We start from the raw sequence: 16,054 nt of genomic DNA on the forward strand, positions 1-16,054 counted from the left end.
TACTATGGAGTGAGAGTGGGCCCTTATATACATTTCTAAGTTGGATGAGATATTTTTCGCGGAAGTGTTGGTACTGTTTACAAGAAAAGAAAATATGTTTTTTGTCTTCAATCTGTGGGGAATTTCAGAATGTACAGTAGAGCTCTTCAATAGGCACATCCATGATGACAAAAGATGTTGGCTTTAAAATCGATTTAAAACCTATATACATGTATATTGTAGATCTTGAATAAACTGTCTATATTTCTGGGGTCAAATGTGAGTTAACAGAAGAGATTGTATACAGGTAGACAGGAAGCAGGTGGACAATTTCTGCCTGTAGATCATTCTATGCACATAAGCGTTAAAATGTCTAACGTCACTGGTATGACGTCACTTGTATATCGTGTGCAGAAAGTGAATCAATTGGGATGTTTTTAGTCACGTGTTGTCTCAGGCTTTTAAGTCTTTGGGTATCCCTCGATGTTTACATTCAAATGTCCCAGGGGCGGTGGAGTAGCCTTGTGGTTAAAATCTTCGCTCGTCACGCCAAAGACCAGGGTTCGATTCCCCACATGGGTACACTGTGTGAAGCCCATTTCTGATGTCCTCCGCCGTGATGTTGCTGGAATATTGCTAAAAGTGGGGTAAAATCAAACTCACTTACTCACATGTCGCACAAATCAACCTCTATCAATTAGACTTATATGGTCTTTTCAGTTCCCATAACACTTTCTCCTTTAATTTTACATGCAAATATATGATGTAACTTGGACCCACTTATATAGTCGATTTCGGTATATCTATAATCGTCGGTCAGATGTATCACGCAAGAGGTTGAGCCCAGTAAATCTGCAAAATGTCTTGACCACTTAGTTGTATTAAAGTGGTAAGTTATTTGGCCAAATTATATCGCCCATAAGACCGAGGTTAGTTTTGTGTGTGTCGTCGTATCAGATATATATGTTTCATGATGATGATGATGATGATGATGATGATGATGATGATGATGATGATGAATGAATGAATGAAGAAATGTCCTCCTCCACCACCACCTTCTCCTCCTCATCATCATCATGGTCGCACCATCAACAACATCATAAGCATCGCCAGCAACATCATCATCACCACCATTCTCATTAAACTACTACTATTCAAAAACAATTGTACGGAATTACCATCCTCCACCCACTCATCATCATCAACATCATTTTATATTACGACTATTCAACAGAAATAATATAAGGAACTACCCTCCTCATCATCATCAGCAGCATCCTCATCGATATCACCACAATAAATATTTATTTATAATTATAACAAATCAATGATAATTAACTATCCCCAGCATGTGTCTGTGTGTGGAATATCTACACAAAGATCATTGGTCAAGTTAGGTTTTACGCGTAACCAGAAAATAAATCAAATATTATCTGCCCCTTGTTGTGTAGCTCCCTTGCTGCATCTACCACTGTGGCTGGCGCATTGTCGTGATGGAGATATAAAACTTGGATCAATCGAATTTCAAATGCCGAAATTACATGCTTCATGAAATAACCCACGTTTTTGTTGATTCCCTTCAACAAGAGTACCGATTTTTTCAAGAAAAACAAACAACCAAACAAACATATTTCTTTCTTGAGCGTTGTCCCAGTGCCAAATTGTACAAACCGTTGCAAACCCAGTTACCGTTATAATCGACTTTACATATTTTTGTTATCCCAATGTCTAGATTACAAAAATATATATATGTATACACTAAAATTGTGATTCCCGTTACGTCGTGTATGTTTTATTGATAGTAGTTGTTTGACCAATAGTATGATATTAATAACCGGAAGTATCGTAGAAGAAGCCGACATAGTTGAAAAGGAAGATAGCGAAGACTGAATTTTGATGAAAATACGCAACATACGCCAAGTAAATGAAGCGATAAATGGTGCAAAAGTCGCTTGATACAGTCTTGCAACATACTACGCATAATATCTTCAGAAATCCGTTCGATTTATTCGGGAGGACACGTGAGATAGCTGGTCGGCTTTCGAGGGAAACAATGCATGGTGATTTGAGCGCGCACCTGCCCATGCTGTGTCATCGATGGTGATTTCAAATCATTCGACTCTTCCCAAGACCGGTATTAAGAAAGCTGTATTGTGATATATTGTGTGTGTTGCTGTAGTAAACAGACTCAAACATGTTTATCGAAACATTAGAATTCACAATTCCAGTGGATTTGTGTGACCTATTTTCCACTTTGAAAAGGGGGCCAAGATCAAATCTTGAATTCCCGGCATCGGTGAACTCGTATGGTACAACGCAAGATGCCAACATTCAGGTAGCTCTAAGATCAAACAAATTGACGTTCAAAGTGGACGGTGTGTCGTCAAATTCAAGCATGATATCAAAGAGTGAATGTAAGACATTAAAATTGTCTGTTTTTGATGTGGACTGTTCCTTAGCCCCAGCAGAACAGAACATAATCATGTCTATGTCTGAAAATACACATTCTTCAATAAGTCACAAAAGATCATATGACTTTTCTGTGCCAGTGTCTTCTCCAGCTCCTAAGAGTAGAAGGATTTCAGAACCAGTGCAATCTCGCCACATTCCTCAACCAGAAAACACCTCACGTCCGTCCAACAACTCTCAATCAAAATCTGCAGTTGATCCACCAGTGAATGTGAAACAAGAACCAGAAGATCCAGATTTAATAGAAATAGAACCGGACTCAGAATTGAACGATATCGTGCCAAAGAAAGAGACTCCATACATGCAAATAGACTTCTCATCAGGTGTACCTCATACGCAAACGTCCCAAGCAGCTCTAGATCGACTCTCTCATCCACAATCATCGCATTCTCAATCACCCGCATCATCATCATCGTCCTTCCACCAAAATGTTCCACATGTGCCAGATTACTCCGAACCCAGTACTAGTCAAGTTCATCATGGTGACCAAAGTGCAGATGACTTTTTAGTATTTCAAGACGACAATGACTACGGCGACGATAACGATAATGAAGCAGATTACAGTAATGACGGTAATTATCAACTTCTGACCATTACCATTAAGAATTGCTGGTCATTCCTGATGCAGAGCTGTGTAAGTTTGGTGAATAGGCAAGACAGATTTGGCTGGATGGAGAAAGATTTGGCTCAGTGTAGGTGGGGGTCATGTTTCACTGGCATAAAATTTACTGACCTTGAATAGGCCTCAAAACATCACTTGAAACAGACATCAGTCCTATTGGTTTGCAAGGGCATAAGTAGTCATTGGTGATAAAATATTGCAAAGCCTGAAACATTTATTAATGTTTGCAATGGTAAAAAGGGCTCCTGTGCAAGAGCTTCCTTCTACCCCTTGGGAAACATTAAACGTACAGCAGACTGATAGTCTTGCAGGCTTGTGCACCTTTTCATCCCTACTAAGAGCACAATATTCTTATGAAAAAAATATTTCCCAATAGTTTATCTTGTCTAAGTAGATATTAACATCCTCAGTGACAAGTGTACTTTTCAGCTTGTATTGGGATTAAATATTGAAAAATATGTTTCCAAATGTGGTCAAGAAATGGACCTCAGTATCGTGCTGACATTGAGAGCCTCGGGGGAGCCAATAGGTTGAAAATTCTGGCTTTAGGTCATATATAACTGTTTGAAAGTTGGGACACACAGGGATTGGGATAGAGAACTAGCCATTTTCTGAATTGAGAATGAGCCACTGCCGTTGTATTAATAGTAAACTTCAAAATTTTAATAAGCCGTTTTTTATTCTAATGTGCAAAATGGCCCCTGCCATTCCCAATTCCTGGACACAGTGGTTATGTCTGAAGGAAACACTATAATTTTGTAGATAGAACAATGAGGTCAAAGGACAAAACAGTTTTGTTGAAGGAGACATAGAAATGAGCTACAATTTGGCATTTAGAAAGGTATCAGGGTTTGTGAGATTTGAAGCATCATAGGAATGACTGGCAATTCTAGATTTTGCTCAATGTTCGATTATTGTCATTGTCAAGAATACAAAATGGTTAGTTTTCTTCAAAAGTGATGTGAAAATGGACTGAATGGTGTCAAGAACTTTTCTTAAAATCTCTCCAATATGGCGGGTAAAAATTAACTAGCAGCACATGTTCGTGGTAAATAGCATGAACAACAATGCTCCACGTTACTCCCTATCTCCAGTTAGTTCTGTTCTATATATCGGTTGTACAGGGTTAATGCTCCACGTTACTCCCAATCACCAGTTAGTTCTGTTCTATATATCGGTTGTACAGGGTTAATGCTCCACGTTACTCCCAATCACCAGTTCTGTTCTATATATCGGTTGTACAGGGTTAATGCTCCACGTTACTCCCAATCACCAGTTAGTTCTGTTCTATATAGTTGTACAGGGTTCTGTTCTATATATCTATATATGGGTTGTACAGGGTTAATGCTCCATGTTACTCCCAATCACCAGTTCTGTTCTATATATCGGTTGTACAGGGTTAATGCTCCACGTTACTCCCAATCACCAGTTCTGTTCTATATATCGGTTGTACAGGGTTAATGCTCCATGTTACTCCCAATCACCAGTTCTGTTCTATATATCGGTTGTACAGGGTTAATGCTCCATGTTACTCCCAATCACCAGTTCTGTTCTATATATCGGTTGTACAGGGTTAATGCTCCACGTTACTCCCAATCACCAGTTAGTCCTGTTCTATATATCGGTTGTACAGGGTTAATGCTCCACGTTACTCCCAATCACCAGTTAGTTCTGTTCTTTATATCAGTTGTACAGGGTTAATGCTCCACGTTACTCCCAATCACCAGTTCTGTTCTATATATGGGTTGTACAGGGTTAATGCTCCACGTTACTCCCAATCACCAGTTAGTTCTGTTCTATATATCGGTAGTACAGGGTTAATGCTCCACGTTACTCCCAATCACCAGTTCTGTTCTATATATCAGTTGTACAGGGTTAATGCTCCACGTTACTCCCAATCACCAGTTCTGTTCTATATATGGGTTGTACAGGGTTAATGCTCCACGTTACTCCCAATCACCAGTTCTGTTCTATATATGGGTTGTACAGGGTTAATGCTCAGCGTTACTCCCAATCACCAGTTAGTTCTGTTCTATATATGGGTTGTACAGGGTTAATGCTCCACGTTACTCCCAATCACCAGTTCTGTTCTATATATGGGTTGTACAGGGTTAATGCTCCACGTTACTCCCAATCACCAGTTAGTTCTGTTCTTTATATCCGTTGTACAGGGTTAATGCTCCACGTTACTCCCAATCACCAGTTCTGTTCTATATATGGGTTGTACAGGGTTAATGCTCCATGTTACTCCCAATCACCAGTTCTGTTCTATATATCGGTTGTACAGGGTTAATGCTCCACGTTACTCCCAATCACCAGTTAGTTCTGATCTATATATCGGTTGTACAGGGTTAATGCTCCATGTTACTCCCAATCACCAGTTAATTATGTTCTATATATGGGTTGTACAGGGTTAATGCTCCACGTTACTCCCAATCACCAGTTAGTTCTGTTCTATATATCGGTTGTACAGGGTTAATGCTCCACGTTACTCCCAATCACCAGTTAGTTCTGTTCTATATATCGGTTGTACAGGGTTAATTGGACAAGTTCCTGCTAGTCACGCTGAAGACACAGGTTGATTCCCCACATGGGTACAATGTGTGAAGCCCATTTCTGGTGTCCCGAAGCATGATATTGCTGGTATATTGCTAAAAGTGGCGCAAAACCATACTACTCCTTTTACAGAATGTTACATTCTTGACAGCTCGTGACAATAATCAAGCACTGAAACAGAATCTTTGCATTGTTTGAATTCTTGTGGTCACAGGTAAATGCACATTACAGTGGAGATGATGTTTACATATTTGTCATTTGTGTGAATCCAGCAGTAGTAAACTGGACGTAAAGCAATATTTGGGACAAAGACTGATTCTCAGGTTCTGAGCTGAACTAAGCGCTGATAACGAAGAAGTGTTTCTTTTTCATTTTGTCCAGTCTGCGACAGAAGCTACAGCCTGAGCCTGAGACTGATTCTCTTAAAGTCTTCATATGAAATATTTGCTATGTTGGGAAGCCCCTTCAAAAAACAACCCTAAATTGAACAGTCATCTTTGTTGAAATGTGCTGACTCCGCCTGTTTTGTGTTGGTGTATCTGAAATAAATAAATGTATAATATGAGAACAACCAACACAATATCAGAAGTAAAGTTAATTTAATCAGTGTTTAGTTTCAAGTGACAATGTTGATGTATGGCTGTTCATTAGTTTGTGAAATGGGGGTGTTGCACTTTATTAGCACCATCAATTGATGAATATGTCCGAAACACTTTTTAGCTCTAGTGCTGTATTGACAGATATTACTGTCACTGCTGGAGTTGTTTTGACTGCCGATTAAATGTATAAAATGAAGTAGTATAAAAATAAAAACATAAACATAATTGTAGCGATTCCTGAAACTATAGCCCACAAAGACCGATCTTATCGTTTAAACATGTAACGGCTGTCATCAGCATTGTCACTTGCCATGTTGACACACCCAGTGCCACAGTACAGCGATGATGGGGGCGTGGTTCCTGGCATCACAAGGTAAGTCCACACACTGGCTTCCTGACTCAACTGTGGCCTGGGGTAGGACGTCCTCAAGAAAACATAGACCAGGTCAAAATATTGGTAAAATACTGCAAAATAAGATCTCAGCCACAGGTGTACCATATTTAACATAATCATGTCCTGATTCGATACTCTGTAATGGTGTGTTCTAAATGGTGTGATATATAAACATGTACAGGCCATGTTCAATAACACATACTTTAGCGGTTGTTATACACATCAAACAATGTTGCTGATAGTTGATTGGATGGCTTCTAGAAGACATTTTCAATGATTAATGTTGTTTTCCGTACATACATGTTGGTTTTAATAAGCTGAGTGACAGGGTGTCTGTCAACGTTCCCTACCAGGGTGTAATCAGAATTCTGTTCATTATGGTGTACTGTTCAGAACCCAGGATGAATGCCATCCTTTTTTACCAGAGAACATTTTGGTAGTTTATTTGCAGACTTATTTTGCATATTTTTCCATGACCTCAGACACACAGGTTTTCATTGTCTTTGGTAGAATATCGTGGTCTGTGTGAATATTTTAATTGCAGATGTTTTAAAATATGTCCATATTTTCCTTTGGAGATTGAAAGAAATTGGTGATATTTGATGGAGAAGCATAAAAATATTGACACAGCCATGACTATGTTGCATAACATTGGTGTGATTGCTTTAAGAATATACAAATTTGGCATGACATTTTCGAAACTTGATCTTGAAATATCTTGACATGTTTCTGATTGCGTTCTGAAATAGAACAAATATATGAAAATAACACTCCAATGTGTTTATTATTTTACTGATCATGTTGATTATGACGTGCCAGTTGGCCTCTGAAGTCGACAGATTGAATGAGGGGGGATGTTATACTTGATAAAGATACATTTTGTACACTCTGTGGTGACCCTATGTTGTGTATGCAACAACAGCTGATTGGATTTTCAATACATTCGCTTTAGATATTGTCACAGCTTAGCTTCTTTATGAAGTCTAAAGCAAGGATTCATCTTCACAAATTATTCATATATATTTTAGGTTGATGTGTTTGATGGTTGGTCAATACGTGGGTAAACTTTTCAACAAACATTTCTGAAGTTGTTTGTTGATTTTTTGTGCGGAATATTATCTCGAGAAACTTTGTTATCTTCAATTGTGATGTAGAAATATATCGGCACAGATAGTGCTTGAATGCTAACTACACCTTATGACAAGTGATAATCCTGAAATCTCTCAAACAGTTTTAAGCCTCGAGCTGATCAGCTGGACAGTATACCTCACTTTGGTCAGTTGCAGTAAGCATTGTAATACCTGGAATTACGATCTGATGTTCAATCAGCGCTCAGTGAAATATTAGTGAGAAAGAAACAAGCATTCTCTCCATGTGAATCCATATTATATTTAGAGGGTTAGTATAGACCTGTTCCTAGGCCGATACTCTGCTTTAAGTAAACAGCTAATGCCAATGGAAATTTAAGTTAAAATTGAAAAAATTCCCAAATTCGTATGAATGGTTCTATCAGATACTGTGGTTTTGAAGAGGTAGTTTCTATGTATTTTTCTGATAACATGACCTTTAAAAGAGAAAGAAGCTTTTATGCTTAGTTAACCTTTGTGCACTGAATGCAGTATTAAAATACCCCAGAATTTAGAAACAAAAAAGAATCCTAATTTTTAACCAAATACGAAAAAAATGCTTTCTCAAACGAATACTGTAATTGGGCAAGGTTCTTCCATTGCACATGTATTATGGTGAAGTGAAACTTGAACAACCGGTTCATTTTGAACGGAGTTTAGTACAATGTTTTATGTTGTGATTTGAACAGTTTATATTCCAAGGTTAATGGAATTGTGGTTAACTTTTTAGTATGATACCTTCATACCCCATTGAAGATGTATTACGAAAAGAAACACGCTAAAGGTATTTTTTACAGAACTGATGTTAGAGGAATATCAATTTTGTATGCTCTGTAATATCAGGATTGTATTCACCTGATAAAGGTGTGATATGAACAGGGTAATATCAGGATTGTATTCACCTGATAAAGGTGTGATATGAACAGGGTACACCTGTTACTGGTGTGGTATCAACATTACAGGTGTGACATAAAGATGGGTAGACACCTCTGTTTATAGGTGTAACATGAATGATGGAATCATCATTTCCACTAAAGCTGAAATGAAACAACATTAGCAAGGAACAAAAGATGAAAAGAGTGGCATTTTACATTCCTTCTTGGACACGGAATCCACCAAAACATCACACTCACAAAGTAAAAGAAGTTGTTGTCCAGAAATTTGTCAGTTATAAACGATGAAATTCTGTATTTAGTTATTGTTAACTGTACAATGGATTGTTTTAAGAATTATGTGAACAGTAAATTATTTTAGACACTCTGCCTGCAGCAGAACCAGTCGGTTAATCTGACATGTAGGTTAATTTAGTAATGGTTGCTTTTCTCTACAATCATTCCATAACGCTGATTTCAGTGGACCAGTGGTGTGAGCTGTGCTGTTTGATAACAAACACCAAAGTTTCCTTGTAATGTTGTTCTGTTGATAGATGCTGACAATGGTTTTCCCATTGTTCTTCAGTTGCTGGCCATAGTTTGGAAAACCACAACTTTCGATTGGCAAGATTATGTCGAATATGTGGGAAAAGTGCCGCCCATGGATCCACCAAATTGAAATACTGTCAGGAGCTAAGAGAGTTATTCCAGATTGATGTAGATACTGATAAAGATGACGTTCACCCACAGAAGATCTGTGTTCCTCATAGGCAGATGTTGTACCGTTACAAGTACGCCAAGTCCATCGGGAAGGGCTACAGCACGTCCACAGTCGCTCTAGAATTCTTCCCATATCATGAGGACGACACCTCTTGTTTTGTTTGTTTTCAATAGATCAAGCCATGTCAGAACTCAATACAGCTTAGGAATGCCGGGATCTGCCTGGGCCTGTATTGTGTTCAGGTCTACAACACAGGTTTTAGCTCGACTCTCAAACATGGGGGTCCCGGGAACCCCCAGTTACTAGTTTTAAGGGGTCCTATCAGGCACTGTGAGGCTCCTGTGACGTAATGGTGTAGAGAACTGTATGTTTTGACTATTTCCTTTGAGCCTGCAATGAATCATTGATCGTTTGGACTGGTGGATGACATGATAACTGCTCTGAAAGAAACAACCAAACACTTAGCAAAGTGATAGATGTGTTGTGGGTAAGATGAATAATATTAGTATGAAGTGATTTTTTTTTTCTGTGTCCAATCTCTACAATTGTGAGTACTGGATGCACATTTGCTCGTTGCTTAAAACCCTGCAACATAAGTTGAGAGAAACGGAAAAGGAAAATGTCCCTGTCTTGATAATCAAGATCACAGTAACGTTCATGATTGTCAGATGTTCATTGTATTTCATAGATAACAGGAGCAAGAAAAGGAATAATGTTGTCTTTGTTGTTCTTGACTTGCAGGGGCGGTGGGGTAGTCTAGTGATTAAAGCGTTGGCTAGTCACGCCGAAGACCCGGGTTCGAATCGCCACATGGGTACAATGAGTGAAGCTCATTTCTGGTGTCCCCGCCGTGATATTGCTGGAATATTGCTAAAAGCGGCGTAAAACCAAACTCAGTCAGTCAGTCTTGACTTGCATTATTCTAGTAGTAAATGGAATGCAAATGTTGTATTAAAGCTGACTCAGCACAATAACATGTAGGTACTCAAATTCTTATCCGCCCAAATTTTGTTTGACACAATCGATGTATTTGTGAATGGGGAAGGGTGTTCGCTAGATGGTGTTGATTTACTGAGTGTACGGGTATTGTCCTACAAACTCTGATTGTCGAGCTTGGTTAACGTCTTTGGGTTACCTGGATTTATCAGTTACAATTGCAGCGAGGGAAGTCAGTTTTGATGTCGAAGAGATTGTCATTGGATCCATGCACGGATGATGGTATCATGCTTGTGATCATTATCGGTTCTAGAGGCATATATTTTCTTGAATATTTTGCTTGCTTCATCGGTCATCACATGCATGCTTCATAAGCAGCAACTCATCAGAGGTATTTATTACTTGCAAGTGCTTGGAAGTAACAGCCTTTGTGCATCTCACAATGTTATTGTCATGATGATTGATCCAAATACAAGCAAGAACTTACTGACAGTGAACTTTTCATCTGCACAGAAAATCTCCAAAGTGGGCGTTCGGAACCAGAAGGGATTCGGATGGTTTTCTCCCAGCCGGATATGTCAGTTACCTCCCTTGTAGGACCTGCAGATGGGCGCTGTTCCGAATCCTAACACATGCTGTATTTGTAGAGAGGAGTTTAAATGTAACGAGGACTTGAACAAACACGTGATCACCCATATGGACATAGAAGAACATCCAAGATGCCTCTTCGAGGATTGTGGTGTAAGATTCGACAGCGATAAACTTCTCCAGGAGCATATAATGAACCTCCACCGCAACGACCGACCGCAGTTTTGTCCTGGGTGCTCGAAGCAGTTCCATTTCAAGACGAGTTTGATCGAACACGCTCGTACGTGTCAGAGTTTCATGAAGGTCAGGCTACCGGAAAAGAAGAAGAATGCCCAGTGTGACGAGTGTGGGAAGTTCTTTGCGTCAAGACAGTTGAAGGAGGAGCACGTGAACTCCCAGCACAGAGGCGTCATATTTGCCTGTAGCTGTGGCCAGACTTACGCCTACCGAACAGGCTTGGCTAGACATCGGAAATCCACTGGGCATTTGCCTCTTAGACCTAAATTACAGGTTCTTGAGTAAAATTGTCTTGGAGATTGTGAAGGAGGACTAAGGGTTGACTGATTTACCAATCGATTCATTAAGTAGAGCCAAGGAAGGTATTACCGTCAGGAAGATTGTTGTTCAGGTGTGGTTATTCACCTGGAAATAGTTAAGTGCCTCAGTTTTATTTATATTTTTCTATATCCTGAACTTCCAGTGTTTGATTTTGTCCCAGATGTGTACATGCTGAAGTAGTATGTGTCATTTGGGAGAATTGAGATGATGAAATGACAGTCGACCCATAAACCTTGGTAGCAAATCAGCTTTTCCAGAGTGGATCATTTCAGCCAAAATATTTCAGTCTACTGTTCACATGAACAGTGACATGGACTTTGTTGCGTATTTGGATAATAGTTCTTCCGTGAATTCTCATGACAAATATGGTTGTTGGGACCAGTGATATTCACTTTTTACATTACTGATGTTCCAGGTGTAGAACTGACTTCTCACTGGTGTATTTGTATGTCACTTAAGGAATGCATTTCTTAAGCTTTAATGTACATAAGGACCAATGTGTGTACTTTTAGTAGAGAATACTCTCAAATAAATAGCATATCTCATTCTGAAAAAAAATGGATTTGTATTTTTTTGGGTACATCCTCAAGTTGACATTAACAACTAATTTCCGTAATTTAAACATGGTCTGAGAGATGGGCTGCGTTATAGGTGCGTATACTGAGGCAAACATTGTACTGTCAAATACACTTCAGGACATGCAAAACACATCCTTGTTTTCCCCGCCCTGGTTGCTAAAAGCGGTGTAAAACCAAACTCAGTCAGTTGTTTCTGGTTGCAGCTGTTTCAGCACTTACTTACCTCTTTTGTCAATACAATTACCGTATTCTGTTGGAAGCTTTAGATTAACATGTGTTGTGTGAGCGTTTGTTTTCTGCATGAAGTTTAGCTGTTCGAAGTTCTTTGATTATATTTCTGTGTGGAAATAGCAATGTGGGATCTGGAATCTTGACGTCCTGTCACTAACGAGGGCAGTCTGTGACAGTTACATGAACTGCCTCAAGAAGTAGTTAACTCTGTAGCTTGCATTTGTGTGAAGATCTGTCAGTTGAAGGATTTTTCTGGTGATCTTTCAGATTGGGATCATGTGACTGAAGGCGGTAAAGGGGATAGAAGTAAATGTCCAAAGTCCTCTGCCCCTAAATCAGCAGTGGGTGGTGTCCATTGCCCTGGACATGGCAAGGCTTCTCATGCCTTGTCTCCTGCCCACTTGCCTGAACGGGATGGCAGCAGGAGATCTGAAGGCTCCCACACCAGACATGACTTATCTACCTCCCGTGATCATCAGAATAGACCTGAATCAGTTGAGAAAGAAACATGTGACTCTGCAAGCATATCCGACATGCTAGAGTCGCCACAGTCCAGTGTAGAAGATTATGACACAATTGAGGTGTTGAATATCAGCAAGGAGGGTAAAAGTAAGAAGGTGTTTGTTTATTCGAAGAGTGCTGCTAGCCGTTCTCCCGAGCGAGTTACATTTGATCTTGTTCCAACCTCAAAGCCTTATTCTGCATCAGAACACGCATACAACCGAAGGGACAAAAACACTGCTAGCCGTTCACCTGAGCAAGTTACATTTGAACCTGTTCCAACCTCAAAGCCTTATTCTGCATCAGAACACGCATATGCATGCAGCAAGAGGGACCGTGGTACCCATCAGAAACATCTAACCCTGACTAGCAGGAAGGATGACAAGCCACCAACAACCAAACTCGTTCAGGACAATCCTGTTCCGCCAAAGGTCCTCAGCATTATCGTCAATGGCGAGGTGATGTTTTCTTGTTCAGTCTGTGGGCACGTGTCCCCGAAGATATCTGAAATAGATCAACATATCATGGCTGCTCACAATAAGATCCCTGACCAACAACCGACGGGGTCTTCTTCATCTATTGAAAGCTGTTACAGATACAATAAACCACATGGTTGGTGGTGCTTGCTCTGCAGTCATATCGAACACGATCGCAGCAGCATGGTGAGGCATGTACAGTATGCCCACTTCGGGAAAACCAGTGATGCTCCTGTTCCTCAAGCAACACCAAGTTCCACTGCTTCAACCAAAGAATCTAGTTCTTCTTCGGAAAAAAGCCCAGTTGTCAAGCCCCCTTCGAAATCTTGCTCAAAGTCCAAAAGCGGAAAAGCAAAGACGGATCCAGAAAGTCCAAGTGATGATGCTATGAGGTTCAACTGTGTCACATGTGATTATCACACAAACAAAAAGAGCCATTTTGATAGACATACCATGAGTCTTATGCATATCAAGTTGTTGAGTGCACCAGCTAATAAGACCAAACCTCCTAAAAAGAAGTTGAATGAGAATACCGTCACACAGAAGTGTTACCGTTGTCCTAACTGCAAATATTCTTGTACTAGCGAGTCTAAGTTTAATGCCCATAAATTAGTCCATGTTGATAGTTCTCGGAAATGTATGATTTGCAAGAGAGCTTTCTACAGCAAGTTCCACCTCCAACAGCACAACAGTGCCAAGCACCCAGAGAAGAGAAAAGCCTCACTGGCAAAGAAAAAACCCCAAACAACTGGTAATGAAAAGCCCGCTTCATTAAACACAAAGGTTTCTTCCCCGAGCAAGTTGATCTGTGGCATTTGTGGTAAGACTTTCACCCAGAAACAGAATCTCGAGGTTCATGTGCTCACACACTTACCCAAGGTCCATCACTGTGAATTCTGTAATAAACGTTTTGCTTTCAGCCAGGCATTAATGAAACACAAAGAGGTTTGCACGGAGAAGGTCACTGTTGATGAACTTGAAATAGAAATTGACAATCCTGAAGAGAATTCAGAAATGGAGGATGAAGGAGAAAATGAAGATTTCAGACAGTGTGAAAAAACTGACGATTTTGAAAAGAATCTGGAAACTGAGAATGTTGAAGAGAAGCTGGAAGATGCTGGAGTTAAAATCGCCGGGCAGGACAGCCTGCCTGGATCTGATGATTTGTTGGACATTCAGGTTAAGGAGGAACCGAGTGATGTCCAGGAACCTTTGTGAACTAGGGGTGGTAGGGTAGTTTTGTGGTTAAAGCGTTAGCTCGCCATGCCATAGACACCAGGTTTGATTCCCTACATGGGTACTATGTATGAATTCCATTTCTGGTCTCCCCCCTTCGTGATACTGCTGGACTATCGCAAGAATTAACATAAAACCTCGTTCATGTACGCTGTGTCACCTGATCTTGTTAAAGTTTATCTTAGTTTTTATAGTCAGTCATCATGATGACTCCTAATTTGTCAGGGCACTTGGGTAGCCTAATAGTTAAAGCATCTGTTCGTCACGCTGAACACCCAGGTTCGATTCCCCACATGGGTACAATGTGTGAAGCCCATTTCTGGTGTCCCCCGCCGCGATATTGCTGGAATATTGCTAAAGGCGGCATAAAACCATAATCACTGACTCATTCACCAAATTTGTCAGTTCGTATGGAAAATTGAGGCAGCATTTTCTTGTCAGTATTTGATTTTATTGGTATGTCATGGTACATGAAAAGAAGACTCTCATTTAAGAAGTGGGGCGGTGGTGTAGCCTTGTGGTTAAAGCTTTCTTACCTCTCTGAAGACATGGTTCTCCGTAAGAGTACTAGTGGTGGTCCAATTAATTGAAATAATCGAAGATTGGTCGCAGTGACTAAACGACCAAGCGATCGAACATGTTTTCTCATAATCGAACACAACCAATTTTGGAACACTTGTTTGCATCAACAATATTTTACACAAGGTTGGTTTTGTCTGTGTCATTAAATTTACATTTCATAAGCACTACAAGCTTATTCCAAGTCATGATTGAATTTATCTTAAAGAATCCAGGAAATCTGTGTTCCTAACATACTAATCATCCTTTAAATATGCGAAATTTGCCAATGGATTTTTGTGCAATTTGAAAAACAAAACAAATTACTACATGTTTTTTCTTTATTTTTTGTGTGTGCATTAACAAAGATAACATGAACATTTGATAAATGACGCTAACCAATTATTTTCGAAGATTGATCGGTTGTAATGAACCAATCATCAATTATGAGATTTTAACCAATTCCCAACACTAAAGAGTACAGTGTGTGAATCACATTTCTGGTGTTCACCAACATGCTAAAAGTAGTGCAAGACCGTTTTCTCTTCAGACGTTAAGAAGTGTTCAAATCTTGTGCACCTAATTCATTCACTTGTTGCTTAACTTTTTTGTTTCTATCATAGGCATATTTTACCCTTTCATTCTCTTGTTGAGCCTCTTTGTACAAAACAATTGTAAAGACATGCTGCTTGATGCTACTTGTGTGTTGTCTTGGCCATGGTATGTTGCTGTTTAAGACAGTAATACCATATAATTTTGTTTGTAAATTGCATCAGTATGTGATTTTGTAAATAACATTCTGCTCTGGCTTGAGATACAGTATTGTATTCAGTGTTGAGTTGCCTGTATGGCAGTGTTTGTAAATGTTACTGGATAGTGCCCAGCTCCACTGTCTTGGATAAACATGAATAAGGCAGTTTATGAAATTTGGGTGTCATCCCAAAACCTACATGGCAAAACACCTGCAGCTTATAACATTATAACAAAGTTCACTGTTGAATGCACACCTAATCCCAGCCTGTTACCTTTATCATTTTAATGGAATGACCCCAA

At 39.6% G+C, this 16,054-nt stretch overlaps 1 protein-coding gene across 1 annotated transcript; it reads left to right on the forward strand.

The window, feature by feature from the left end:
• Positions 1-1,822: 1,822 nt before the first annotated feature.
• LOC124274988 lies at positions 1,823-15,031 on the forward strand. Its single transcript, XM_046710382.1, has 2 exons — positions 1,823-3,020; positions 12,498-15,031. Exons 1-2 carry the CDS (start codon positions 2,174-2,176, stop codon positions 14,423-14,425), a joined length of 2,775 nt encoding a protein of 924 aa, XP_046566338.1. The 5' UTR covers positions 1,823-2,173; the 3' UTR covers positions 14,426-15,031.
• The last annotated feature ends 1,023 nt before the right edge of the window (positions 15,032-16,054 follow it).

Source organism: Haliotis rubra, unplaced genomic scaffold (assembly GCF_003918875.1).
Source record: "Haliotis rubra isolate DU_JTF1 unplaced genomic scaffold, ASM391887v1 Scf197, whole genome shotgun sequence".
Taxonomy (NCBI): Eukaryota; Metazoa; Mollusca; class Gastropoda; order Lepetellida; family Haliotidae; genus Haliotis; species Haliotis rubra.